The sequence below is a fragment of the Peromyscus leucopus genome, chromosome 1 (genome assembly GCF_004664715.2).
Source record: "Peromyscus leucopus breed LL Stock chromosome 1, UCI_PerLeu_2.1, whole genome shotgun sequence".
Classification (NCBI taxonomy): Eukaryota; Metazoa; Chordata; class Mammalia; order Rodentia; family Cricetidae; genus Peromyscus; species Peromyscus leucopus.
In genome coordinates this window covers 176,375,574-176,401,359 of record NC_051063.1, presented here as the reverse complement: position 1 = coordinate 176,401,359, position 25,786 = coordinate 176,375,574, and the positions used below count along the sequence as shown (strand labels likewise).

The 25,786-nt window shown below is 57.2% G+C and overlaps 1 protein-coding gene across 2 annotated transcripts; it reads right to left on the bottom strand.

The window, feature by feature from the left end:
- Nucleotides 1–1,412: 1,412 nt before the first annotated feature.
- Nucleotides 1,413–24,938, bottom strand: Dhx34 (DExH-box helicase 34). 2 transcript variants are annotated; one of them, XM_028854923.2, is made up of 17 exons: nt 24,886–24,938; nt 20,488–21,471; nt 19,558–19,869; nt 18,548–18,802; nt 17,640–17,742; nt 16,121–16,338; nt 13,534–13,708; nt 10,281–10,474; nt 9,703–9,804; nt 7,771–8,007; nt 7,362–7,535; nt 6,950–7,070; nt 5,075–5,181; nt 2,984–3,271; nt 2,235–2,411; nt 1,964–2,099; nt 1,413–1,621 (listed from the first exon to the last, which is right to left on the bottom strand). In XM_028854923.2, exons 2-17 carry the CDS (start codon nt 21,211–21,213, stop codon nt 1,488–1,490), a joined length of 3,459 nt encoding a protein of 1,152 aa, XP_028710756.1. In that variant the 5' UTR covers nt 21,214–21,471; nt 24,886–24,938; the 3' UTR covers nt 1,413–1,487. The 2 variants fall into 2 exon arrangements, with proteins under 2 accessions (XP_028710756.1, XP_037057947.1); XM_037202052.1 differs by lacking the exon at nt 24,886–24,938 and adding an exon at nt 22,399–22,487.
- Nucleotides 24,939–25,786: the final 848 nt, after the last annotated feature.

The following is a 25,786-nucleotide window of genomic DNA, read 5'->3' as shown; positions in this document are numbered from 1 at the left end:
CTTAGGCACAAGGTCATATGGGCCTCAGGCCCCATTCCCAGGCCAAGCTTTGCTTCCTAAGTGCCCCTATGGGTAACTGATCGCCTCCACACTCCCACAACCCTCAGTGGCTCTTGCTGCGAGCCCCACCACGGTCTGAACCCTGAGGCAGGAAACCCTTCCTTCCTTGTTTCCTTCAGACAGATGAAGAAAGCAACCAATACCGTGAGTTCTGTCCGGTAGACGGTGTCTTTCAAGGAAGCGCCCCACTGACCTGAGTTGACTGTATCTGCTTTGGAACGCTGAGGGCCTATAACAGTGGCTGCTTCCACCCTTGGGCCTCAGTTTCCCTCCTGGCTTTATTGCTCCTTCAGATCCAGCATCCTACTTCTTCTATCCACCTCTTCCCAGCTGACTGCACTGCGTGTGTGTGTGTGTGTGTGTGTGTGTGTGTGTGTGTGTGTGCGCGTGCGTGTATGCGTGTGCGTGTGTGTATGCGTGTGTGTGTGTGCGTGTGTATGCGTGCGTGTGTATGCGTGCGTGTGTATGCGTGTGTGTGTGTGCGCGTGTGCGTGTGTATGTGTGCGTGTGTGTGTGTGTGTGTGTGTGTGTGTGTGTGTGTGTGGTGTACACTGCCTTTTCTGAGACAAGGTTTTTGGCGAGGCTGGCCAGCCAATGAGCTCTGGGGATCAACCTGCCTCCAGCCCTGGCCCCAGCTGGGGAGTTACAGACATGTGTTGCTATGCTCAGCTTTTATGTGGATTCCGGGGGGCCAAACTCAGATCCTCCTGCCTGAGCAGCAGGCCTTTTGACAGGTGTCTCCCAGCCCCTGATGGCATTACTGTGGGAGGCTACGGAACCTTTAAGGGGTGGGAACTGCCTGCAGCAAGTTTCTGGGTACAGGCCTTTAAAGGTTAGTCTCTCGCGCCTGTTCACTCTCTTGCTTCCTAGTCTGCCGCGATGAGATAAAAACCCCCGCATCCCTGAAGCTGCTTCTGTCTGGGGCTGAGGACATCGTGATGCAGAAGTAACTGCCCAGCTGGGTTCCACCTCAGACTCCCGAGAGAGGCTGTGTGTGTCAGGAGTGGCTGGGCAGGGAGCGGAGGTGACGTGCCTGGAGCAGGGCCTGAGTGAGGTCCCGAGGGATGAGGAGGGAGGCAGGGCACAAGAGAGAAGGGCCATGTGCACCGCCTGTGCGGAGGGTGGGGGGGAGGGCGAAGGAGAGGAGGACACCAAGAAGTGGGGTGTGACTAGGAGTCCAGCAGAGGCCCCTGGAAACTATATGCAGCAGCAGCAGGAGGCTGGGTGGGGGTGTCCAGGTGCACTGTACGGTCCCACATGAACACTAACACTCCCCAGCATCTCCAGCTGGGGCAGCAGACTGAGGGGCCCTGGGGGCCAGGGCTGCGGCTCTCCCCACTGAGAGATGCTGGTTCAGATGCAAAGTCTGCTTTATTCACAGGGACCCCCCACTGTGCCCCACCTGGGGTGCTCCCTGGAGCACTGGGTCACAGGTGCTGCCTGCGGTGTCTCAGCACCTCCGTGGGGGTGAAGAGGAAGTCCTCCCCGCACACCTGGCAGTGGTAGGGCCTCTGCAGTGCCGAGGTCTTCTGTGGCGGTGCGGGAGCGGCCTCCTCAGACCCTGTGGAGGAAAGGGGTGGCGATGGCTCACACCCAACCCTTGTGCCTGGTGCCAGCATTTGGGGCACCCAGCCACAGTCTCCCCCGTGGAGCGGGACTGTGGCAGTGTGATGAGACAGAGGTGGCTGTGCAACCAGAAACTGCGACAGCCACTGAAGAGAAAAACAGATGACAGACAGGTCAAGGGAGGAGCCTCCGGGTCCTGTGCGGTCCTGGCTAGGGTCTTTGGCTGCCGGTCCCCAGTACCCAGCAAGCCAGACCCAAGCAGCAATGCATGATGGGCAATGGTTAAGGACGTCACGCTCGGCAGGCACAGGACCCTCACGTCCCCTCCTGGACTTGCCTGGACCATCCCGCGGCGCCTCGGGGCAGCTGTTCTCGTGGGCGATGCGCTCCAGGGGTGTGAATGGCATGTGCAGGCCACAGTGTGGGCAGGTCCAGAAGGAGCGCAGGCAGTCACTGTACAGGTCGGTGTCGCTCTACAGCGGAGCAGAGGCGTCAGGGCCTGTGCCTCACCAGCTGGGGGCCAGGACTGAGACTGCCAGGGGGGCCTGGAGCTTCTGCCCACCCACCGGCCGAGCAGGGGACTTCACGCGGCAAGTGGGCACACTCACCGTGAGACAGTTGTAGGTGAGAAAATCGGAGACCGCGTAGCCCCCCTTGGTGGGGTGGGGAGACAGGGTAGAGTTCCCAAAGAGGCCGGGCAGGCTAGGGGCGGCTGTGATGGTCTGGGGTCCCACATAGAGGTTCTGGGCTTCTAGGCCGGTGAGCCGTCGGAGGCTGTAGGGGACCTACAGAAGGAGAGACCAGAGACAGAGATGGCGTGGGCACCCCCAGAGTCAGCTCTGCCTAAAACCCTCGCTTGGACTTTGCGGCCCCTCCGACTACCGACCCGGGCTCTCCTCTGCTCCTTCTTGCTGGTGAGACCACAGGCAGCCCTGAGGCACCTCGCCCCTCCTGCAAGGGATCTCAGGCTTGCTCCCCTTTTCCCAAATGCCTAGGCCCGTCCTCACCCCCAGCAAGTCAGCCTGGAGTCATCCCTCTCCCTGGGCCTCCACGGGGCAGGGCCAGAAGCAGCCGTCTGTTCCCACCTAAGAGTGTGGCTTCAGGCCACCCTGCCCACGTCTCCCCTCCGTCCTCACGGGGACACCTAAGCCCTCACACTCCACATGTCCTTAGCATGCAGAAGGCACCTGTCATTTGCTCAATGAGCGGCACAGGGTGGTGTCTAGCAGCATGGCCTCTGGAGCCAAATGCTTGTGCTTCCCCTTAGCCACGTGACCTCGGGTACCACTTACGCTCTTTGAACTAAAATCCCTTAAATGAACCCCACTAAGTGACGCCCCTTCGGGCCACACAGTACCTTGGCCGCCATGAACTGCAGCAGCTCCCGGCTCAGGGCAGCCACCTCCTGGGGGCCGACTGCTGGAGACTCCACCTCTTCCTCCTGCTCCAGCCTCTGCCGCTCCCGGGCCTGGTGAGCCAGCTGCCGGTCCAAGGCACCTTCCCAGCGGGCACGGAGCCGCAGGGCCGTTGCCAGGAGCCGGACGGCACTCTCACTATCTGCGAGCTGCAGCTCCAGCCAGCTGTCGGCTACCAGGCGGGAGCAGTCACCGTTGGTGTCAATGGACCGGCTGAACAGCAGGAGGGACTGAAAGAGACGAGAGTCGGGAGCCACCCCAGAGTGCCCGCCTGGCTATGTCCCTGCCTACCCATCATTTACAACCCATCCATCCAAACGCATTCGTTCCTTACCTGCCCATCCCCCACTTGTCCATCACCGTACCCAATGTCCCTCCCTCTCCCGCTAATACTGTCCACCCATCACCTGTCTGCCTTCCCATCCACCCACCGACCTCTTCTCCCATCCAAGCATCCTCCCGCCCTGTCCACTCAGTACAAAGACCCCACAATCCTGCAGACCTCCTCTGCACGTTCTGGGGCTGGAGACACAGTGAACAGCACAAGGCCAGCCCCACCACCAGCCGACACTCAGCTTGGAGAGACCAAGACAGAGTTGAAGAGAGGGAGGTCCCGGGAGCCTACGAGTCAAGGAATCTTAGGGGCCGCAGACAGGGAGTGGATGTGGTCACGGGAAGTCGTAAACTGATGGCTCACGCTTTACTCCCACTGCTCGGGAGGCTGAGGAGGGGAGATGGGAGGCAGAAAGACCCCAGACACAGGCACAGGGGTCTCTGACACCGAGGCAGGGCCAGGACCACCTGTGTGCTCTTCAATGGTGGTATTTGGGGGGCAGTCCCACAGGAAGGGCGGGGCTGGCCATGGGTGGATGGGCTGCAGCCTGGTGACAGGTACCACAGGGCTCAGCGCGTGATGCCCATGTGAGATCCCGCATCCTCAACAAGCAGTCAAAGGGGGGCGGGCTGGGATCCAGACACCACCCCGAATGGCAGATGTCTCCTTCCCGCCATCCCTTTCTCCACAGTACACAGGAGCCTGGGGTACACTGTCTCCCATTGCACACGAGTGCCAGCTGGCTGGCACAGACCCCCGGCCCACAGCAATGGTGGCTGGCACAGACCCCCACCCACAGCAATGGTGGCTGGCACAGACCCCCACCCACAGCAATGGTGGCTGGCACCCATGGCTCGAGGAAAAGGCCTCAGTGGAGGTCCAGGGCAGCGGCCTCCTGAAGGCCCTGCACGGTTTCTTTCCTGTCTTCGGGAACAAGACCAGAGGGGTCTGAAGAGTGGGGACATCCAGCTGACTGGGGGAGCTGCAGGGGCCGCATGTGACCCTAGATCTGGGGCCACCACACTCTGTGTGGCCCAGGCGGCGAAGTGACCTCAGCTTCCTCTGTGAAGTGAACACTCAGGCCATGGAAGCGACTCTGGGCGGGACCTCTTCCTGGACTAGGCTGGGCTTCCCACAGCCACTACATCAAAGCCTGCCCCAGCCCCCAGCCCAACACAGCAGCACACACCTGCCTTGGGGCCTCGGCCCGTGCTGGCCCTCTTGCTAACGGTTCCTCTCAGAGTGTGACCCGGTCCCTTCAGGACTGCGGCCAGTTAGCACATCTCATCCGCTCATGTCGTACCTGTCAGTGCCCACCACCTCCTGCCACTCCTCCACATCCAAAACAAACAAACAAACAAACAAAACCCCACCACAATCTCAATAGCCCAGGCTGGCTTCAAACTCATGAGCCTCCTTCAGGGGTTACAGGTATTCACCTGCATTCCTGGGTTCCCATGAAGGCACAGGCTCCCCTGACCTGTGAGCCCAGGAGGGAAGGAGAGGGCCTGGCCCCTCGGCATGCCACCGGGTGCTGGCAACAGTGCTTGGCACCAGCAGGCACTCAACAAGTAACCACGCACAGAGCCACAAATAAGGACCGCCCACAGCCGCAGACCCCGCAGACCACGCGAGCAGCCAGTGTGGGCAGAGGGCAGCTCCTCCAGACCCCCGTCCAACAGTCAGGGCAGAGGCCTACCTGGAGGGCCGGGATGCGGACGCAGTTCACCAGGTATGGTTTGTTGGTCTCCAGCAGGGAGACGAAGGCCAGCAGCTGGTGCTTGCAGCTCATTTGGTCCTTGCCATCTGAAAGGCGAAAGTGGCCAGCTCAGAGCCACCTGACTCCCCGGCGGCACACCTGTGACCACCCCTCCATCACTCAGGGCCTGACATCACAGCACACGGAGAGTTTGCCCACGGGTTACGACGGCGACTTGGGCTTATGGTAAACACGCTGCCGCAGCCTGTGAGCCCTGGGCTGTGACACTACGGAACTGCTGTCCGCCCTGAGAGGGCCATCAACACTGTCCCGACACAAACAGTCCTTGTTGTTAAATGACGTGAAGTCTGGCATGTGCTTTAAAATTCTCCAGCCAGTGAGGTGGCTCGGCTGGTAGAGGCGCTCGCTGCCAAGCCTGACCACCTGAGTTCAATCCCCAGGCCCCCCATGCTAGAAGGAAAACCGACTCCCCAAAACTGTCCTCTGACTGCCATATGCATGCGGTAACATGTGTGCCCTGAAACACGGCACACACACAAAGTAAATCAGTGTAAAAACGTTACATTTTACAGCAGGAAAATAACAAAACGGGTTAACGGATGGTGCCAGCTGTCGGGGCTGCTTGAGGGTACCCGTCACTACCCTGTGTGACTGGAAATTTTCAAAATGGAAAGAGAGAGAAGCTGAGGAAGTAGTTGGGTAGGACACTTATCTCACTTATGTGAGGCTATGGGCTCGATATCTTGTTGTGGATCATTTAACTATGTAAGGATGTGTTACATTTGTTTACATTGTAGAATATTACTTTAACTGTGGAAAGGTGTGCTACATTTGTTTATGTGTAGAGTATTTAACTGTGTAAAGGTGTGCTACAGTTATTTCTGATGCATTTGTTTAACAATGTAAGGGTTGCTCCATTTATTTAATGATGAAAAGATGTGTTACTGTTTCACTTTGCCTGCCAAAGGCACCTGATTGGTCTTATAAAAAGCTGACCGGCCAATAGCGAGGCAGAAGAGGGAAAGGTGGGGCTGGCCGGCAGAGAGAATAAATAGGAGGAGAAATCTAGGCTCCAGTGGAATGTGAGGAGGAGGAGAAAATAATGAGGGAGAAAGACATAGAGATAGCAGGAAAGTAAGATATGCAGAAAGAAAAAAAAAAAGGTTAAAAGCCCTGAGGCAAAATGTAGATCAAGAGAAACAGATTGAAATAAGAGCTAAGCTAAGGCTGAGCATTCGTAACTAAGGAGAAGTCTGTGTGTCTGTGTCCTGATTTGGGAGCTGGTTTGTGGCAAAAAAAAAAAAAAAAAAAAAAAAAAAAAAAAAAAAAAAAAAAAAAAAAAAAAAAAAAAAAAACCTGCCACAATATCTAGTGCCACAAAAAGGAAGGCAGGAAGGAAGTGGAACCCGCAGAGAGGGCCGAGACCTGGTCATGGTGGGCAACAAAGCTGATTCTACCCTAGACCCGCCCCTCCTAAGCCTTGTCTTTGTCAATGACCATCTCACTTTCTTCACACCCCAAGGGGGTGAGCTGGCTCCTGAGCGAGCAGTCAGGCTGCAGGGGACAGTGCCAGCCTGGGGATGGGCCCTGCGGCTCGGCCTGCATGTCTGCACAAAAGCTGGGGGCTTCCCTCCTCAGGCCCAAGCTGAGGCTCGCACAGGCCGACCAGCACAGGGCCAGCTGCGGTGCCGTGGGCCGGATTCCGGCAGCGGCGGCCCAGAAGCCCAGCACCGCGTGCTGCCTGCAGCCGTCTGCAAGGCCTCTCCCGCAGCTCCCCTCCCACAGCACAGCACAGCACGGGTGGGGTGTGAGAAGGGGCCGGGGCTTGCGGTGGTACCACCAGGGTCACCGTACCTTGGCTCCTCCCTTCCCGGCCCGCGGCCTCCTGCTCCTGTGGGTGCAATACCTCAGGGCTGCTGGCGAAGACACAGGTAGGGTGCAGCACGGTGCCCTGCTTGGCCTGGGTGTGGAAAATCTGCAGCGGGCGGAGACGAGCACTGGAGCCGAGGCTGCGGACCTGCTCCACCCAGTCCCCTTTTCTCCTCCCCAGCACAAGGTCCCTGCTCATCCATGAAGTCCTCTGGACCCCTGCGTAAGCTGGGTCCGACCCACTGCCTTGCCCTCCTCCAGCCCTGGCCCCTCTGGCTAGTGGGTGGAGCAGCCCAAGGACAGAGCCAAGGGTCCTTCCGTCACACCGGAACATAGCCGATGCCCAGGAAATGGGTTAAGGGACAGACTCAGGGACAGAAGGGAGAAGGAACCCCACCTGGTCCGAGTCCTTGCGGCCACTGTTGAATGCATCGGGCACAGCCAGCTGCGGGTAGAGGCCCCGCCCCAGCACCAGCTTGAGTAGGGCCAGCTGGTCGCGGGTCAGGTCCTGGGCTGAGCTGGCAGCCGCCTGCAGCTGATCCAGGTTGTGCCGAAGCTTGAACTTCACATCCTGTAGAGACAAGGATTGGTGGTGGCCCGGATGGTGGCTCTGGGGACACACGGACGGGCGGACGGACGGACACGCACACACACACAGTGGAAGGTAATACGCTAGGTTGCACGGGTTGGGAGGAGCTATGGCAATCATGGGGTGAGAACAAGACACTCTTCAAGCCCTGGGGGTGGCTGTTTCTCCGGTGTTACACAGCCCTTCATGCCCCTGACCCGGGACCTGGCTATCCCACCTGGATGTCAACGCTGTCAGCCCGCTGGGAGGCGGAGCCCTCGCGGTCCTCGTCACTGGAGCAGCCATCCTCCTGCAGCCGCAGCACCTTGCGCCTGCGTCCCCCGCCCTCCTGCTCGTGCTGCCGCTTCAGCTGGTGCAGGGCGCGGCGCTCCCGGCGCCGCTGCAGCCGGCTGTAGCTGTCCGCGGGGGCCGCCACCTGGGCCCCACTCAGCAACCCGTGATCCTCCAGCAGCTCCTGCAGACAGGGAGGGCACAGGAGAGTGGGCTGACCCAGGCTCACAGCGTCCGTGTTCTCTTCAGTACAGAATGAGGGCGCCCCGGCTCCCCCTGCAGGGCTGGATGGGGGGTCAGTCCTTTGCCCCAGCCTGGAGTTCTGGGCCCTGGGAAGAGCTGTCACTAGTTAGCGCAGCAAATCCTGGCCAGGCGCGTGTGGTTCACAGGAGAGGGTCACGGCAGCGGCTCCCAGAGCTGACTCCAGGCTCACTGGAGGGCTAGAGCGGGCCACGGGGTCTCTCACCCGAAGAAGATTCCTCTCACAGCCCGGCTGTACCTGGGAACCTATCAGGCATGCCGAATCTCAAGCCAGACATGGCCATGCGTACCTGTAACCCTAGCACTCAAGAGGCTGAGGCAGGAGGATCATGGGTTTAAGGTCAGCCAGGGCTACCTATAACAAGACCCTGTAAAGAAAAGGGGGAACTGGGAATTTCTGTTCAGTGATAGAGTGCTTACCTAGCATTACCAAGACCTTCGGTTCAAGATTCAAAAAAAAAAAAAAAAAAAAAGAGCAGGGCTGTGGTAGCACACACCTTTAATCCCAGCACTTGGGAAGCAGAGCCAGATGGATCTCTGAGTTCAAGGCCAGCCTGTTCTACAGAGTGAGTTTCAGGACAGCCAAAGCTGTTATATGGTAAAATCCTGTCTTGAAAAACCAAAAAGAAAGAAAAGGCCAAATCCCACCAACCTGGACCTTCCTACTCCAGAATCCAACGGGAGTTGGTGGTGGGAACCCAGAGGGAAAGACCTGAGTCCCCCTTCCCCACTACCCTGCCATCAAAGGATGCAATCTCAGGGCCCCTTTCCCACTGTGCCCGAGAACACGGATGCTGTGTGTGTGCTCATGCAAGTGTGCCTACGCCCTGACACACATCACGTCAGCTTCTCACAGTGTCTGGGGGTAACAGGGTGAAATCACAGCTCCAAAAGCTGCAGACATGGAGAGGGAATGACTGGGCCCGACATGGGGACCCTGGAAAGGTTTCTGAGTCCCAACTGACCCACCTGCAGTCAAGGCCAGAGACTACCCCAGAACGCCTGTTACCTCCCCTCTACAGACACTGCCGGACTATCGCAAAGCTCAGTGTATCCGAGCTTCCTGTAGGCGATGGACAGACAGAAGCCACAGAACCATGGGGTCCCAGTGCATGATGGAGAGCACATGCTCTGTTCTCACTCATCTCCGGGGACCACAGTGACGCACTGTCCACACACCACCCACATGCCTGTCAGGTAGCACCTGGTGAGCTGCATATATTTGCTCACTGGGATTCACGGAGGTGTGCAACACTGTCATTACTTTACCTTCCAGTTTGCAGGGGAAGCTAAGGCCCAGGGGACAGCATGTGCCCGCAGCCACACTGCCAGAGCGTGGCAGAGCCGGGATACGCTGCACAATGTTGGGCTCCAGACACACTGGCTGTCCTGTTACGTTCCACAGTCCCTCAGCACTTATTCCTGGGTCAGCACCCAGGGGCCATGTGTGGGCTTCCCCGGCAGGATGCCACACGGCCCAGCGACCCACGCGCCTTCCCGAGGAACCCCCTTCAAGGTCCACATTTTTTCCACCATGCCCAGGATGCCCCGGTCCTGCTGGTCTTCTTGGACAGTGATGTGATGGGGCCCGGGTCACCAAGAAGGGTCTGGTCCTCACCTTGAACTGGCGCCGCAGGTTGGCCATCTCGTACAGCCGGTGCTCCTCCACCCCCCGGCGGCGGCACCACTTGCGAGAGTTCCCGCTGCGCTCAGACTTCACCTGGTTGAGGGGCAGACACCTCAGAGTCAGGGCCGGGCTAGCTCGGGGAGGGAGCCCGAGCACAGGAGGCTCTGAAGCGAGGGCAGGCTGGGGGCCCCGCTCTCAGGAACCCCGGGAGCCTCCTCCCGGATCTCAGCCCCCAGGAGCACCCAAACAGCACGCCGGGTTAGGTACCCCGAGTCATGACTTTGAACGGCCACTGGTGAGGGCTCAGCAATGGTGGACAGGGTATACAATGTCCCCCAAGGAGGCTGGCTTTTCTCCACACAGCACTGGCTTCCGTCAGGTTGTGGCAATCCCCAGCTCCCTGTTGATCCTGGGCTGGGCACTGGCTGTCCCTTGGCCCCAGGGCATGAATGGCAAGGACAAGGGATTCCTTAGGTAGATTCAGGGTTCAGACACATGAGGCACTGCAGCTGCAAGATTCCCCACTGGGAAGAACGGCAGAGGCACCCAGCCACCCAGCCCAGCCTCACCTGCACCCAGGCGTTGAAGACATTGAAGAGCGTGAAGGGGTCGCCCTGGTCACTTTCCAGGGGCCGCCGGGCAGTGGCGCAGTCCAGGCTGCTCTGGGCACTCCGGGTGAACGGTGACTGGACGCTGAGGGCAGCAGCAATGGTCAGCACGGGCTCTGCCAGGCTGAACATGGAGCCCAGGATCAGCATCTTCCCTGTGGGAGGCAGGGGCGGAGCTAAGCCTCCCCGGCCCTGGGGAAGCAGCCTTTCTGCTCTGGGGGGTTCTGAGGCCTGACTGCACCTCCTTTCCCCTTGTTCACAAAGAGCCTCGGGAACCAGATGGACAGATTCAAACCCACAGGCTGAGATTTGTGATCATGTAACCTTGGGCAAGAGGCTCCGTTCCCTGTCTCTCTGCTGGAGGTGAGCAGGACCTCTACCTCCTTAGGCCCACGGGGCCCTGTCCAGTGCTGGCCACAACTTTGAGCTTCCTGTGTGTTCACATGGCTTCCAGCAGCCCTCCCCAGCTTGATTTCCTTAGCTCTCCATGGCCACAACTCTCTCGGCCCCCGAGTGAGACCTGCAGGCGGCCTGGCTTGGTCTGCTCTGGGGCTGACCGTCCCTGCCGCAGAATAAAAGTGGCTGCAGCCTCCATTTAGCTCAAGGACAAGGAGGAGGAAGGCAGGAGTAGAGGAAGACAGGAGGTGAATGGAAGGTGAGGGAGAGCGAGGAAGGCCATGGGGAAGTAAAGCGATGGACTCAGAACTTGGTGCGGTCCATACATCCAGGCCCATCTGTGAGGAGCAGGGAGTCCCCTGGCTCTGGAGACCCGCGCAGACACAGGACTTTCTGGGAGCTCAGGCCTGCCCGGTCAAGGGCCTGCTCAGCCTCACTGGTCTCCCCCAGTGTCACACACTGGCCCCGTGGAGTGAGAGGCACTGAAGCCAGGCTGCAGCCGGGCGAGGCAGGGCCCAGGCCTGCACGAGGTCCGGGACTGCCCCGAGACCATATCTGTCTTTCACTGTGAGACACTCAGAGCCAACCCATCGTGGGCCACCTTGGCCCATCGTGGGCCACCTGTGCCTCACGCCCTCTGCTCCGCCTCTGCACGTGCCTGCTTCCCCCCAGGTTTGCTCGAGTGGGTCACAGATTTCCCACCCCGGGAGGTGACGTGGACCATGAAGCCAAGCTCTATGGCCCCCCTAATGGCGCCTGTCCCACACCCTGGGGCACACGTCAGTTCCTCAGCTGAGCCTGCTTCCTCGCCTATCCTGAGGAGGAACAGAGGAAATGGGGGGAGTGCCTGAAGCTCCCCTGGCATGGCGGCAAGAGCCCCAAGAACGCTCTTCAGCCCTCAGCTGATTCCTTTAGTCTGACTCCTTCCAGACAGACAAAAACCAGCCATCTGCTTAGGCCCTGGAGGTCTCAGGGAGCGCGGCACCCAGGCTCTCAGGGCTGCTCTGCTGGGGACAGGAGAGATCGCCTCGGCCACAGATTTGGGCGGCAGCATGTGGGTGGCCCTGCTGAGGTGGCAAAACACGGGCTGTGGTGGAAACAGAACGTTGTGAGTCATGAGAGCTGAGGTACAGGAATGACTCAGAATGAGCAAGAGGAAGAGAGCCGGTGACAATACAGGGCCACCAGACAGGCCAGGGGTGGACCTGAGCCGGGGGAGGGACCTGTGTCTGAGGCCCGCCTCGGGATGAGGGAGGCCCGCCTCGGGATGAGGGAGGCCCGCCTCGGGATGAGGGTGGCCAAAGGCCCATCTTTCCAGCAGCTCTGGCTCAGTTAGCACCCCAGCCTTAGCACCCCAGCGGGAGAACTACCCTAAGACAGCATGTCCTAACAGCGTGTCACTGGTCAGATGGAGTTCAGGAGCCTGAGCCTTCGGGGCAAATGCCCCTTCTTGGTAAGGGGTGGAGGCAGGCTGGCTCCCTCTGCTCCAGGCCACTGAGGCCCTCAACAGCGTGGAGCTGGAGGGGACATGGATCCAGAGGGGCCCCAGCCCCAGCCCTTCTGACTCACCCAGGCTGACCTCGTCATTTTCTGCTCACTTCCCGTCCCACAAAGCAGAGTTCCCCTTAAACGCTCCAGTCGTCCGCCCAGAGCCTCTCACTGACCCCAGGGCAGGCACAGTGGTGCTCCGGCCTGCCGGCAGGCGTCTGCCTGAATGCCAGTGTGGCCCCGTCGTCGCCACCCGGTGCCCTCCCCCCATGCGTGGTGTGTGAGCTCCACCAGGGCTAACACTGCTTCAGGGACCCCCAGCTGCGGGAAGCCAGGGAACAGCTTACTGTGTCGTACCAGCCAGCGGGCCTCTGTGGAATGATACTCAGAGGCTAGCCCCCCCAGTATCACAACGTTGGGGCTTCGTTCACTACTGGCTGCTCTGCTGCATACATCTTGACCGAGTATTTTAAACTCCTGGGCAGGGAAGGCTGGAAAGGGAGCGGAGGGGACGGAGGGGGAGGAGGTGTGGTCGGTACTCGCCAGCGCATGCACACACCTGGACTGGACACTGGCCTGACCCAGTCGTTGCTTCCTGTCTGTCTTTCCTTAGCCTTCGAAGGCCCTCTCCTCCCTGTACCTCATCTGCCCTTTTCCCCTGCCAGCGACACAGGCTTCCTCGATCCCACTGGAGAGTTCCCACCACAGGGCCTCTGCACTGGCTGTTCCCTCGGCCTGGCATGCCAATATGGCAGCCACTAGCCGCACGTGGCTACTAAGATCAGCACTTGAGATGCACCTGATCCAAACACTGGAATAGGAACTGCGCACTGGACTTCCAAGACTAACATGAAGAAACAAGATACATACTGTGATAACTTTATACCAATTACACGGTGTAAGCATGTTCTGGGTGCATTTGTCTAAGCAAAATGAACTATCCCAAATGGATTCTCCCACCTCCCTTTGCCGAGTCTGAAGTCACGCTGCTTCTGGCTTACACTGGCAATGTCCCGCCCAATCCACCCACCCTGCTCACACCCTCACCTCCATGTCCCTGCGCAACCACGAGTTCCCTGATTGACAGTGGCGCCTGACCATCCCCACACGTCCTGCCCGTCTCCTGCTTCCTCTCTCTGTCACGCCTGTGCTCACTTTCCTGGTCCATGTGTATTGTGTTCGCTGCTGCACCCCAGCCCCAGGCATTGGACTAGATCCTCACTCATGAATGAGCTGCTGTATGACGGTGAGTGTCCTGGGAAGGCCTGGACTTGCCTATGGGTCGCTCAGAACGAGCAGGGCCGTGAGCTCTGCTGGAGGGGATCCTTACCAATCACAACGTCCACAGGCAGCTGGGCCAGCAGAGACCCGATGGGGGTGAGGGCCTCCGAGCTGTCCAGGGCCCCCTGGTCGCGGAGATACAGGATAGCAGTTTCCAGGCTGGCAGGTGGAGGGGGCTCGATGAAGGGGAAGGTCCGTGGGTCCCCTACGCTCATGCTCTTCATCTGAAATGAGAAGCCACAGGGTACCAAACTCATCAAACTCCAAAATGTCTCACGTGGAGGTCTGTCTCGCCCCCGGATCTACAGGGGAGGAACTGCAATCCCTGCATCCATTAGAAAACCTGACTGCCAGTGCACACACACGTGACCGCACCCGGCCAATCTGAAAACGTCCCCGGGGATAAGGCACACTGCAGCTGGTACACCCTTGACACCCTCTGGGTGGGGGACCGGTCCACCACAGCAGAAAATCCCTTGGACGGCTCCTCAGCCGGGCAGGCCACCTGTGGGGGGCCACGTGGGAGAATGTAACAGAACACCCATCACCAGGCTCATCTTGGCACATAAACCGGGGACCTCTCTGGAGAGCGGATGATTGCGACATGAGAGATCAGAGAGTCCGCCTGGATCATCCGGGGCTTGGAGATCTAGCTGTCCACCCGGCCACCCGCCGCCCACCTTCCACCCTGTTCCCTGATACTGTCAAAAAGATCATCATGAGGCCGGGTGGTGGTGGCACATGCCTTTAATCCCAGCACTCGGGAGGCAGAGGCAGGCGGATCTCTGTGAGTTCGAGGCCAGCCTGGTCTACAGAGTGAGTTCCAGGAAAGGCGCAAAGCTACACAGAGAAACCCTGTCTCGAAAAACAAAAAAAAAAAAAAGATCATCATGACAATGTCATCCCAATACTCAAGAGGCTGCGGCAGGAGAATTCTGAGTTCAAGGCCCGCCTGTGCTATATGGTGATATCCTGCCTCAAAACACACACACACACACACACACACACACACACACACACACACGTTTCTTTAAGAAGAAACGAAAAGTGAAGAGTGTGGCCTTCTGCCTTAATTCCCCACACTACACGACCAGGGCTTTTGAGGCTGTGTTGTGACTGCTAGATAGGGTCTCTTTGTAGAGCCCAAGCGGGCCTCAACTTCTATGGCCTCCTGACTGAGCCTCCTGGGTGCTGGGATTCCAGGCACGTACCAGCACCCCTGGTAAGCCACTGTCACTTTAACTGGCAGGTGGAGAAGTCACCAGTGAGTCAAGGGACGTGTGCTGTGTCACAATCAAAACCCCCGTAAAACCCGAGTGAGAACAGAGGACACCAGAGTGTACGCCTGTAGGAAGGAAGGGCACCGGCTCGTGCCACCTCCCAGACACGCCCGGGCAGCATGGGAACCAAGGCAGACACTTGCTTTTTCTTCTCTTTTTCGTTCAATCTTTGGCAACGAACCCAGGGCCTCACATAGCTCACACAGGCTGGACCGTGTTCTACGTCTGAGCTCGGCTGCCAGCTCTCTCCCCTTCTCATCTCAGGGCAGGAACTCACATCTTGGCTTGGACTCACTGTGTAGCCTAAAATGAACCTGACCCTTCCGCCCTCACCTCCAGAGTGCTGGGGTGGCAGGTGTGGCCACCATGCTGGGTGTGTGCGGTGCTGGGTTTGGAACTAAGGGCTCTACGCATGCGTGCCGGGCAGGCTCAGTCCCGCTGCAACTCGGCACCCTCCTGCTCACGTCCTCAGTGCTGGGATGGCAGGTGCACAGAGACTGTGCTTCCCGGCCTTCCCAAAGGTGACTGGCAGGCGACTGAGCAGTGCCGGACTGTTGTTGTTGTTGTTGTTTTAGAGACAGGATTTCTCTGTGTAACCCTAGCTGTCCTGGATCTCGCTCTGTAGACCAGCCTGGCCTCAAACTCACAGAGCTCCGCCTGCCTCTGCCTCCCGAGTGCTGGGATTCAAGGCGTGCACCACAATCACCTGGCCCACTGCTGGGTTTTGTACCAGGCTCCCACACCAGGCTCCTCTCCCAGGAAGAGGAGTGGTGTCCTGTCATCCCAGCACTCAGCAGGCACGGGCAAGAGGGCAGCTGCAAGTCAAAGAACGGCCAAAAGGAGCTGGCTGTGGTCACACATGCCTTTAATCCCAGCACTCGGGAGGCAGAGACAGGCAGATCTCTGTGAGTTCGAGGACACCCTGGTCTACAGAGGGAGTTCTAGGACAGCCAGAGCTACAGAATAGAGAAATCTTGCCCCAAACCACACCCCCCTCACAAAAAAAAAAAAAAAAGGCAAGCCCGGGCTACATAGCAAATTCCAGGCCAGCCAGGAGTACATAGAGACCCACCGAGAGAGAGCAAAGAGCTCTGTTAGCCAACCCATGAGGGTCCCTGTCACAGAAACTAAACCAAAGCTACCCTACGAGTAAAGGTCATGACTTAAATGTCTTAAGGAATCTGGTGTCAACGCTGCTTTGCACCGAGCTCTGCTTCCAGCCAAAGCCCTGTCCGCGCCCTTGGATCTGAGGAAATCCTCCAACTTGAGTGCGCATCTCCCAGAGCGGGGACACCCCGACTGGGTCAAAACCCCTCCCGACTCCTCCCTGGCAGCCACAGGGTCAGGAGGCCTCACCTGAAGCACCAGTGCGTCCAGGGCCACCCTGCGAATTTCCGGGACTGGGTATGGGGCGAAGGTGTCGTAGTCAGACTCGGCGTAGAGGCGGTAGCAGACGCCGGGCCCCGTGCGGCCGGCTCGGCCCTTGCGCTGCTCGGCGCTGGCCTGGCTGATCCAGAATTCCTGCAGCCGCTGCAGTTTGGCCTGCGGGTCGTAGCTCATCTCCTTCACCTTCCCTGGGTGAGGCGGGGGTAGGAAGGGGGGCCGAGGAGGGCACGGAGTGGGCACAGCAGCACAAAGAAGCGCTGGCTCCGCTCGTCCCCACACATGCCACTCGCGCACAGTCCCGAGAGAATGTTCTAGGCCCGCCCCAACGTTCTGCTCACTTGCGCTTTCATTTCCACATCTGGGCACTGGCAGGACGTGGAGAGAGTGTGCCTGGCACACGCTGATCCCTAGACTTTCAGAGGTGGGGCTGGCGGGAGTGCCTCGGGCCACTGCGACCGACAATGACGTGAAGGGACAGTAGGGTCTCACCCTTCCTCCACCCTTCTGCTTCCCATCCCCGAGCGAGCTGTCTCCATTACAGGCCCAAAGTACTAGGGTCACCAGACCATGGACGGAAGCCATGAGCCGGGACACGTCTCTGCGGAAGCGATGTGGCAGGGTCTGTTAGGCAGAAGGCTGCTGGCTACACACGGGCCCTTTTTACCTTTGTTCTCTGACCTTGGCTCCTTCGGATGGTCAGTCATCCCGCACACCCCGATTAAGTAAGCACCTACTATGTGCAGGCGCAGGTGCTGGGGAGCCAGCCACATGCAGGCCAAGGCCCTGGTCTCCCGGGACCAAGGGCACCGCCACACGGGGCGTCCACTACTTCTGCCCCATTCTACCGCCTCAAAACCAAGAGCACATCATGTCTAAACTGATGGCATTTAAACAATGTCTCCAGGGTACATGGTATTATGGGATGTTTTACCTGCCACGCCACCACTAACTGCTAAGGCTGCCGGGCATTCACACTGCACCAGGTGCCCACACACCCAAGAGCACCAACTCCCTCCTCCTCGCAGCCTAAGGCTGGTGCTGTTCCTATTTCCATCTTACAGACGTGTCAACGACAGGACCCCACCGGCCAGCTCTGACGTATCCTAGCAACTATGCTAGGCCGACTTTCCAGTGAAGGTTCCAGTTGGGAACACGTGAAATAAACAGAGCCACAGATTTAAAAATGTGATTCTGGTCCCTCCCAACAGCAGAAGAAGGGGGAGATCACTAGGTGTGAATGTTTGTACAAGCCATGGGACAAGAGGAGAGAGACCGACCTCAGCAGGGAGAGCAGGAAGGCCCTGAGACAGAGAGATGTAGGCTTGGGACGTGTGAGGGACACTGAGGTATTGCCTGGGCTCCACAGCTCATTGCCACCTCCGCCCTGCAGTGCTCGGGGGCTCTGTGGTCATGTCTGTGCCTCTCTCACTGTGCCTACATTTCCCCCGCTTCCTCACGGCGGTACATGGGCACTGAGTGCCACCCTTACCAGAATCCACTACAAAGCGGATCCCGTCGATGGTGACCGAGGTCTCAGCAATGTTGGTGGACAGGATGCACTTCCGTACTCCAGCTGGAGCCACATCGAACACCTGGGGCAAGGGAGGAAGTCACGTGAGGAACTAACTCGGCCCTGATGGACCTGCTTGCTCAATGGCCTCCTGGGCATTCCAGGCGTATTTCACCCATGGCCTAAAACAGCCTCGGCACCCTCCCCGGTACCCGCCTCACCTACACATCCCTCAACACCTCAGCCCCCGAACATCTTAAACGGTCCTTGAACTCTTCGCCATCCCCAAGCCCTAGCCCCTTCCCCCAGTCCAGGCCCCTCCATCTCCACCCTCAGCCCACAGAGCTGCTCTCCGGCCCCCAGGTTCCAGGCAGACACTCTAACCCCCGCCCCACCCATGCCCCTACTGGTCAGAACTTTCCTATGGCTCCCCAGCGTACTGGGAACCTAGTTCGGGCGCCACACTGAGTCTTCAGGCACCCTGTGGTCCAGCCCCATGTCTCCTTACTTCTTCAGGCTGTCACCTAGGTCCCTTTTGCAGAAGCCCTTCTCTTGGCGCTAGGCACAATGCTAAGAGCAACATCCAGCCTGCCACAGTACTTGTTGGGAATCAAATTTCCCTGGAACTCGGGGAGAGAGCCTGTAGCCTACAAACCTGAAGGCAAAACCCTCTGGCCTGCCTTTCATAGAAAATCTGCCGACTCCTGGTTAAGATCCCCAGGGCCAAATATCCTGGATGTACAGGCTGCTCGGCCATGTGATGGCTGTAACGCCACGCAAGCCCACTGACCTGGGGTTGGGGGATACAACCAGTGCTATGCGTAGCCACACTTGGTTCCTCGCCTCGAGGCTCCCACCAGCCCTGCTTGGCAGGCTGCGTGCAGTACCTTGTCCTGGTCGGCCACAGAGAGAGCGCTGTGCAGCGGCAGCACCACCCAGCGCTGGGTGAGGCTGGCATAGGCCTGGGCAGCGTCCAGCACCGTGCTGATCTCTGCCATGCCACTGAGGAAGACAAGAAGGTCCCCCCGCTCCTCAGGGGGGTACTTATTGTCGATGGCCTCCAGCACTCTCAGGAAAGGCCGCGGGTCCAGCTTCTCTGACTTGGACGCTGTCTGCTCTGCCTCCTGCGGCTGGTACACCACCTGAGAGAGAGCCAGTACCGGGACAGGCTGTCACTCGAGAGCAGCAATGGGACAGGGACCGTGGGCTCTCAGGGGGACCCAGCACTGACTGGTCGGCAGGTGGCTCACTCAAGGTGGGCAACTTTTAGAGGAGATGGTGAGATCAAAAAGCAGCGAGGTGACAAGAAGGCCCCCAGGTCGGGTACTGGCAGTGCTGCAGGCTTTAAAATCGAGGTGCTGACTACAAAGGTATATTTACTGGACAGCACATAGGCTCTTACAGAATCGAACCCTGACCAAGAAAAAGAGTTGAGCCTGGGAGGACCCCACCCGGTACTTGTTAGGAAGCATCGTCATGGGCATGCAAAACCACAAACTCCCAGCAGCAATGAAGTCCTGCCTGAGCAGACAAGGAGAGAGCCTTACTACACAATGGCAACATCTGGACTGTGCCACATCTGGACTGTGCCACATCTGGACTGTGCTAGCAGGGCGAGAACACATCTGACAGATACGTGGAGGGATGCAGTGAAAGACCCTGTGATGACGGTCCCTGCCCTGCAAGATGGTAGAGCTGTGAGAGAGGAGGAACCCCGGGAAACAGAGCAGTCTGCCACCTGGCAGGGCTGGATTTCCCTCGAGAGAAACACGCTTCTCCCATAGCAGACCTTAGCAGGTCGGAATGTCCCGGGACCAGACGCTCAACGAGAGAGGCTGTGGGGGGCTGCAGAGATGGGAAAGGGCAGTGGGAAGCAGAGGCCGAGGCCAGGGCTCACCGTGATGGGGAAGAGCCTCCCAGGCACCTGCACCACCGGAGCGTGGCTGAAGTAGCTGGAGAAGAGAGAGATGTTGATGGTGGCCGACATGAGGATGACCTTGAGGTCAGGCCGCCGGGGCAGCAGGCGGCGCAGGACCCCCAGCAGGAAGTCGTTGTGCAGGTGGCGCTCGTGGACCTCGTCCACGATCAGGACCTGGTACTGGGGCAGGCCGGGCTCGCGCTGGATCTGGCGTAGGAGCAGCCCCACTGTCAGAAACACGATTTTGGTGGCCGCCGAGCGTGTGCTTTCGAAGCGGATCTGGTAGCCAACCTGGGGCGGCGGGAAGGAGAGGGTGAGGTCAGAAAAGGACACAGTGAAGAGGTGGAGCGCCAGAGCTCCTCCCCGACCGACACGGGAGTCTGAGGCAAAGCCATGTCTGTGGGTCAGACTCGAGTTCTGTGGACTTGAGGTGGGATCACAGTTCTTCTATGAGGCCACTGACCTAGGCACACAAGGCCACCCTAGAGACCGGATTTCCTCCCCCTGGATGCACAAGACTGTATGTGATTATGCTCATGCAGTGTCTGGTGCCGTTCCTGATATCAGGGTAATGGAGAGTTACAGGCTAGGGATGCAGCCCAGTGACAGAGCAACTGTTGGCATGAATGAGACGCTAGTTCAACCCCTAACACTCCCACAGAAACACAAAACAAAAACCCAACTGTCTTTAATCAGAATTTCCTAATGGCTGCTAGGAAATAAGATGGATGAGTATTCCCTCCTTTGCTTCCATCCATCTGGCTGTTAGCTGCAGATAGAAGTTCTAGAAGAATCATCCCTGGGTCAGTACCTAGGTGACAACTCTAATGCATATTGCTACGAGGACGATCAACTCATTGCCCCGAGTCTCACCGGGAAACCTGGGTGGGAACCTGGTGTGCCGCTCACCTGGGAACCATACTGACTGAGGCTCTCGAAGCCGACCCGCTTGGCCAGTGAGATGCAGGCGATTCTCCGGGGCTGCGTGCACGCCACATGACTGAAGCCAGCAGCCAGTAAGTACTGGGGGACCTGGGTGGACTTGCCGCAGCCAGTGTCACCGGCCACCACCACCACCTGGTGCTCCTTGAGTGTCTGCAGGATGCGGTTCCCGTATTGGGCGATGGGAAGCGCCGCCCGCTCACGCTGCAGTTTGGCGAGCCGCCCAAAAGCCTGCTTCTGCTCAAAGTCCAGGTAGTGTAGCAGAGCCCGACGGAACTCCGACACTTTCTCGGGGGGCAGCCACCTGCCCGGCCCCTGACGGCCCCGAGTGTCTGGGCCGAGGATGGAGAGGTTGATGCGGTAGCGTGGGTCATAAGTGCGAGGTAGGTCAGCGAGAGCAGGGATGCCGTGTTTGGGATGGCCAGGGTCCTTCTCCTCCTTCCTGGGGGCCTTGAGATGCTGGAATCTCTGTAGGCGTTCAAAGAAAGCCCAGAACTTCTGGCATTCCTCGGAACCACGACGGATGTAATCCTCATCACGGAAGAATACGTCTTCCAAGAGGCGCCGAGTCTCGGGACACTTCCAGTCCCATTTCTCCAGGGCCTCTTCTTCCCTGGGAGCTCGATGGTGGTGCCGGTCTCCGCGGTCCCTGTCTCCGCGGTCCCTCTCCTCCCTGGTCCTGGGAGGAGGCATGGTTCCTATCACAGTGTTGTCAGAAGTAGTCTCTGTTCTGATCACTTAGACGCAAGTATTCTCACCTACACCCCATGCCCCGTCTCCAGCAAGCAGGAACTGGAGGTGAACTCCCCTTTCCTTGTACAGGAGCACTGTGGACGGCAGGGTGGGCAGCCAGGGGCCTGAAGGAGCTGGGGACACACGAGGGACCTCATGACTTCTGCAGTGATCTCTGAAGGGGACAAGGGCTCATTCTGGACTTCCAGGTCCTGGATGCTTGGAAAGGAAAAGACAGCCATTCACTTTTAGAACATCAACTAAAAGCCTGCTGCTCGTCTTCAAGCACTGGACTAGGAAGGAGAGGTTGTGAATGCTATTTCATGTAGGTCACATGGTCAATCAACAAGAGAATCTTGTAAGAAGGAATAACAGAAACAATAAAAATAGGGAACAGGCTTCTCATCTGGTGTCCATTGGGAGTCACAACACTGAATGAAGCCCCTTGATATTGAATTTCTTAAATTGAAACTAAATTTGAAATTGAAAGCACATTTCTATGATGCTAGGGATTGGTTTTGCCTGCCTGGCACATGCCATCCTTTGTCTGGTGTTCAGAGAACAGCCCATCACATCCGCGTGGCTCTGGTGGGCTGGGCAAACCACAAAGGCCTAGCCAGCCATGGCACTCTTTCTCCCCCTCTAATCAGTGATTGGTCAGAAGAATGGACACATGACCCAATCAGGTCCCTGCCCTGGAATTTACACTTGGTTGCGAGGAGAGAGAACCTCTCCCTTTTTAAAATCTGTTCTACCTAGACAATGGATTAAACTTGAACCCATTCAGAGCAGCTCGGGAGCATCAGTCTTTCCTAGACGTGTACCTTAGACAATAAGGTACATATAGACCCAGTGGGCACACAGAGGGACCCAATGGGCACACAGATGACCACTGTGAGAGGTCGTGGGTTATGTCTGACAACATCATCAGCGTCCAAAGCTTAGTTCCTGTCAACCCTCCACTTCTTGTCCTGGTGGGAAAACGCCTTTTCTTTCCCTGCCATGCCGAGATGGAGCCCAAAGCCCCACACATTAGGTGGGTGCTCTGCTACTGAGCTACACCACCACCCACAAAAATGCCACTTTGCTTAAAGTTGGGATCTTGTTTTCTCTCGGTTGAAAAAAAAATTGTAATAAAGCACATACGGCTGTCTGTGCAATTATCCTGGACCTCGCTCTGGAGACCAGGCCGGCCTCGAACTCAGAGATCCGCCTGCCTCTGCCTCCCAGTGCTGGGATTAAAGGCGTGTGCCGCCGCCGCCGCCGCCGCCGCCGCCGCCGCCGCCCCGCCGCCGCCGCCGCCGCCACCACCACCACCAGGTTCCTTCTTCCTTCTTAAAAGGGTTCATGAGACCAGTGAGATGGCTCAGTGGGTAAGGCATTTGCCAACAAACCTGGCAACCTGAGTTTGAGTCTTGGAACCCATATGGGAGGAAAGAGTGATATCTCTCTCTCTCTCTCTCTCTCTCTCTCTCTCTCTCTCTCTCACACACACACACACACACACACACACACAAATAAAATGTAATAAGGGGGGTTGCTTATGATTGTTAAAAGGGCTCACACGCTTCCTTGGTTAAGAACTTAGAGACAAGTAGATCATCAGGTTTGAATCCGACCATTTACCATGAACAAATAAGTTTATTTGAAATGGTTTTCTTCATGTATAAAACTGGGGCAATAGCCATCAAATATCAAAACACTGGCAAAGGAGCCAAAGAGCAACTATTACTCAAATTCAATGCTTTCTCCCCCACGCTAAGAGATTCCAACACACGGGAAACAGCAGAGGCACAGGGACATCCAACCTGGGAAAAACTGATACAAAAGGCCACACATCACCTCCTGGTGGCATTAGCAATTTCACCAACTCAGCCTTCAGTCTCAGAGTCCAGAGGTTTACTTTATGCAGTCACAGGGGTGGAAGAGGACTCAGTCCAACCCTAGGAACTGTTGGAGCTCTATTTTAGTTTTGAGTGAGGGAGACCTTGAGAAGTGGCTGGATTGACTCCCACAGACAGAGCAGACACCAGGCAGAGTACATCACTTCTGAGTAATCTGAAGCTGGGCAGACGACGGGACTGCTCCAAGATCTGCTAGTCTAGAGGGGAACGAGGACAAGGCTTTGGAAAGCTACTAGAATATGCAGCCAGTGATCCTCAGAAAACAGGGACTGTAAAAAGGAGAGGGCTCCTTTCAGGCAATAAACTGCCTTCACATGCTAGACCCAACATCAGCACCCCATGCCTGCCAAGGAGTCTATTCTTTCAAGCATTCATTCATTTGATTTGGGTTTTGTTTGACATAGAGGTCTCATATAGTCCAGGACGACCTTGAACTCTCTACAAGGGTTAAGGATGACTCTGAACTCATCACCCAAGTGCTGGGATTGCAGGTAAGCGCCATCATACCGAACTCTCGTTCATTTACTTCAGACAGGGTATGGCTTCTGGACACAGACCTGCCATTGTAGCCCAGATTGGAATAAAACTCATCCTCCAAAGTGATGGGAATACAGGTGTGCACCAACACCTGGCTTCTCTTGAGCTTTTAGATTACCCGATCTTCCATTTTCTCTATAAATTTGTCCCTAACCATCTCTCGATTCTCTGGACTATTTCTAGGCTCAAACCCTTACTGGGTTTGTTTCTCTTGCTGTCTGTCTTCAGACCTCAGTCTCTTTCTCAGTCCATCTTATCACCGTATCTTTTTTCCTGCCAGCACTAAGGTTCAGTCACAAGCCACCCACACCCTCAAACTCAAGCCTTTGTTCTTGCCCAGCATGTAGTTATGTAGTTTACGGAATCATCTTCCCAACCTATTTTTTCCTCTCTTTTTCCTGTAACCCAACTCTCTTCCTCAAACCTCCAATTGACTTTCTCCACCTTCTTCATTTTGTTTCAACTTTCTTTCTTTCTTTTTTAAGCTTTATTTATTTTTGGAGACCGGGAGTCTTTCTATGTAGTCTGGGTCGGCCTTTGACAATCCTGCTGTTTCCGCCTCCTATACTGATTCCACACCTGGATCCTGGCCATCCGTTTATGTCTATAATGCTCCACTCAATACTCTCCAAGGGTGTCTGTCTGTCTGTCTCTCTCTCTGTGGTCTCAATCATGTATGTAAGCATATACGTTCACTTCCTCACAACATTAAGAAAGTGCCATCCCCACTCTATTTTACGAAGCTAAACAAGCAGCAGGAGAAACGTGAATTTGGGGTGCACTTCTTCCTTTCGTCCCTTTTCAGAACGACTCTCCATCACCTCCCAACTTGGAGGGTTGTTTCAGACTCTTATGTTTTTCCATAAGCGTGGTTCTCACCACCATCCAGTCCTTCTCCCCAACCTGATCCCCGCGCCCTTGTGAGCCTCACTTGGAGGCACCCCATCCCCCTGGGCCCCCTTTTCCTCTCCAGTTCCCGGACTCCTGGTCCACCTGTGCCCCAACTCCTTTCAGTTCCGGGCCTCTCGGTCCTCCAGCACCGCCGGAGCTCCCGGGGTCCCGGGGTCCCGGCTATCCCTTCATTATCTTGGGGCTCTCCCCACCCCCCGGCTCGCGGGGAAGCAGCCCTAAGAACGCCCCGCAGCAGACACCGCCGCACGCAGCCGCCCCGCACGCTCGCCCCGCCCCTTACCTCCGAAGCGGCGGCGGACGCCTCTACTTCCGGTCCTAAACTCTCTGCGCCTGCGCAGGCCGCTGCAGTGCCGCGCGACCTTGCCTCTCAGTACGAAGGAGCCAATAAAGAGTAGGGGGCGGGCCAATGCCCACGCTGCGCCTGCGTACCAGGCGCTCATGGGGCTCCTGGCTTCAGGCCAGGTCTTGGGCGATTTTGCGCCCTCTAGAGGCTGGAGGGAGGACTACAGGTAAGTGCCTGGCCCTGGCCCTGCCCTCCCCGCAGGGGTCTGCACCCCAGGATTTCAGAAAAGCCAAGGTTTAGGGCTAGCAAGGGAGCTCAGGCACTATTAAAATAGTCCCATGGCGGGACGTGGTAGCGCACGCCTTTAGTCCCAGTACTCGGGAGGCAAAGGCAAGCAGATCTCTGTGAGTTGAAGGCCAGCTTGGACTACATAGTGAGTTCCCGGTCATCCAGGACTACATACTGAGACCATCTCAAAAATTAAGCTCGTAAACATTCATGTGATCAAAAATTAATTAAGAGGCCGGGCGGTGGTGGCGCACGCCTTTAATCCCAGCACTCGGGAGGCAGAGCCAGGTGGATCTCTGTGAGTTCGAGTCCAGCCTGGGCTACCAAGTGAGTCCCAGGAAAGGCGCAAAGCTACACAGAGAAACCCTGTCTCAAAACAAAACAACAACAACAAAAAAAGAAAGAAAGAAAGAAAGAGAGAGAGAGAGAGAGAGAGAGAGAGAGAGAGAGAGAGAGAGAGAGAGAGAGAAAGAAAGAAAGAAAGAAAGAAAGAAAGAAAGAGAGAAAGAAAAATTAATTAAGTTAATAAAGCATTCATGTGATCACTCTATTAATATAACTCACTAATACACCGTCAGATCTGACCCCAGCACCCTGAAGTCAGGGGCCA

Coding starts and splice junctions, on each gene's coding strand:
- Dhx34 (XM_028854923.2), bottom strand. CDS start 21,213: ATGCCTCCTCCCAGGACCAGGGAGGAGAGGGACCGCGGAGACAGGGAC. Junction 2,100..2,234: donor TCACCTACAACTGTCTCACG/GTGAGTGTGCCC, acceptor GCTCCGCTGTAG/AGCGACACCGACCTGTACAG. Junction 1,622..1,963: donor GGCGCCGCGGGATGGTCCAG/GCAAGTCCAGGA, acceptor TTTCCTCCACAG/GGTCTGAGGAGGCCGCTCCC.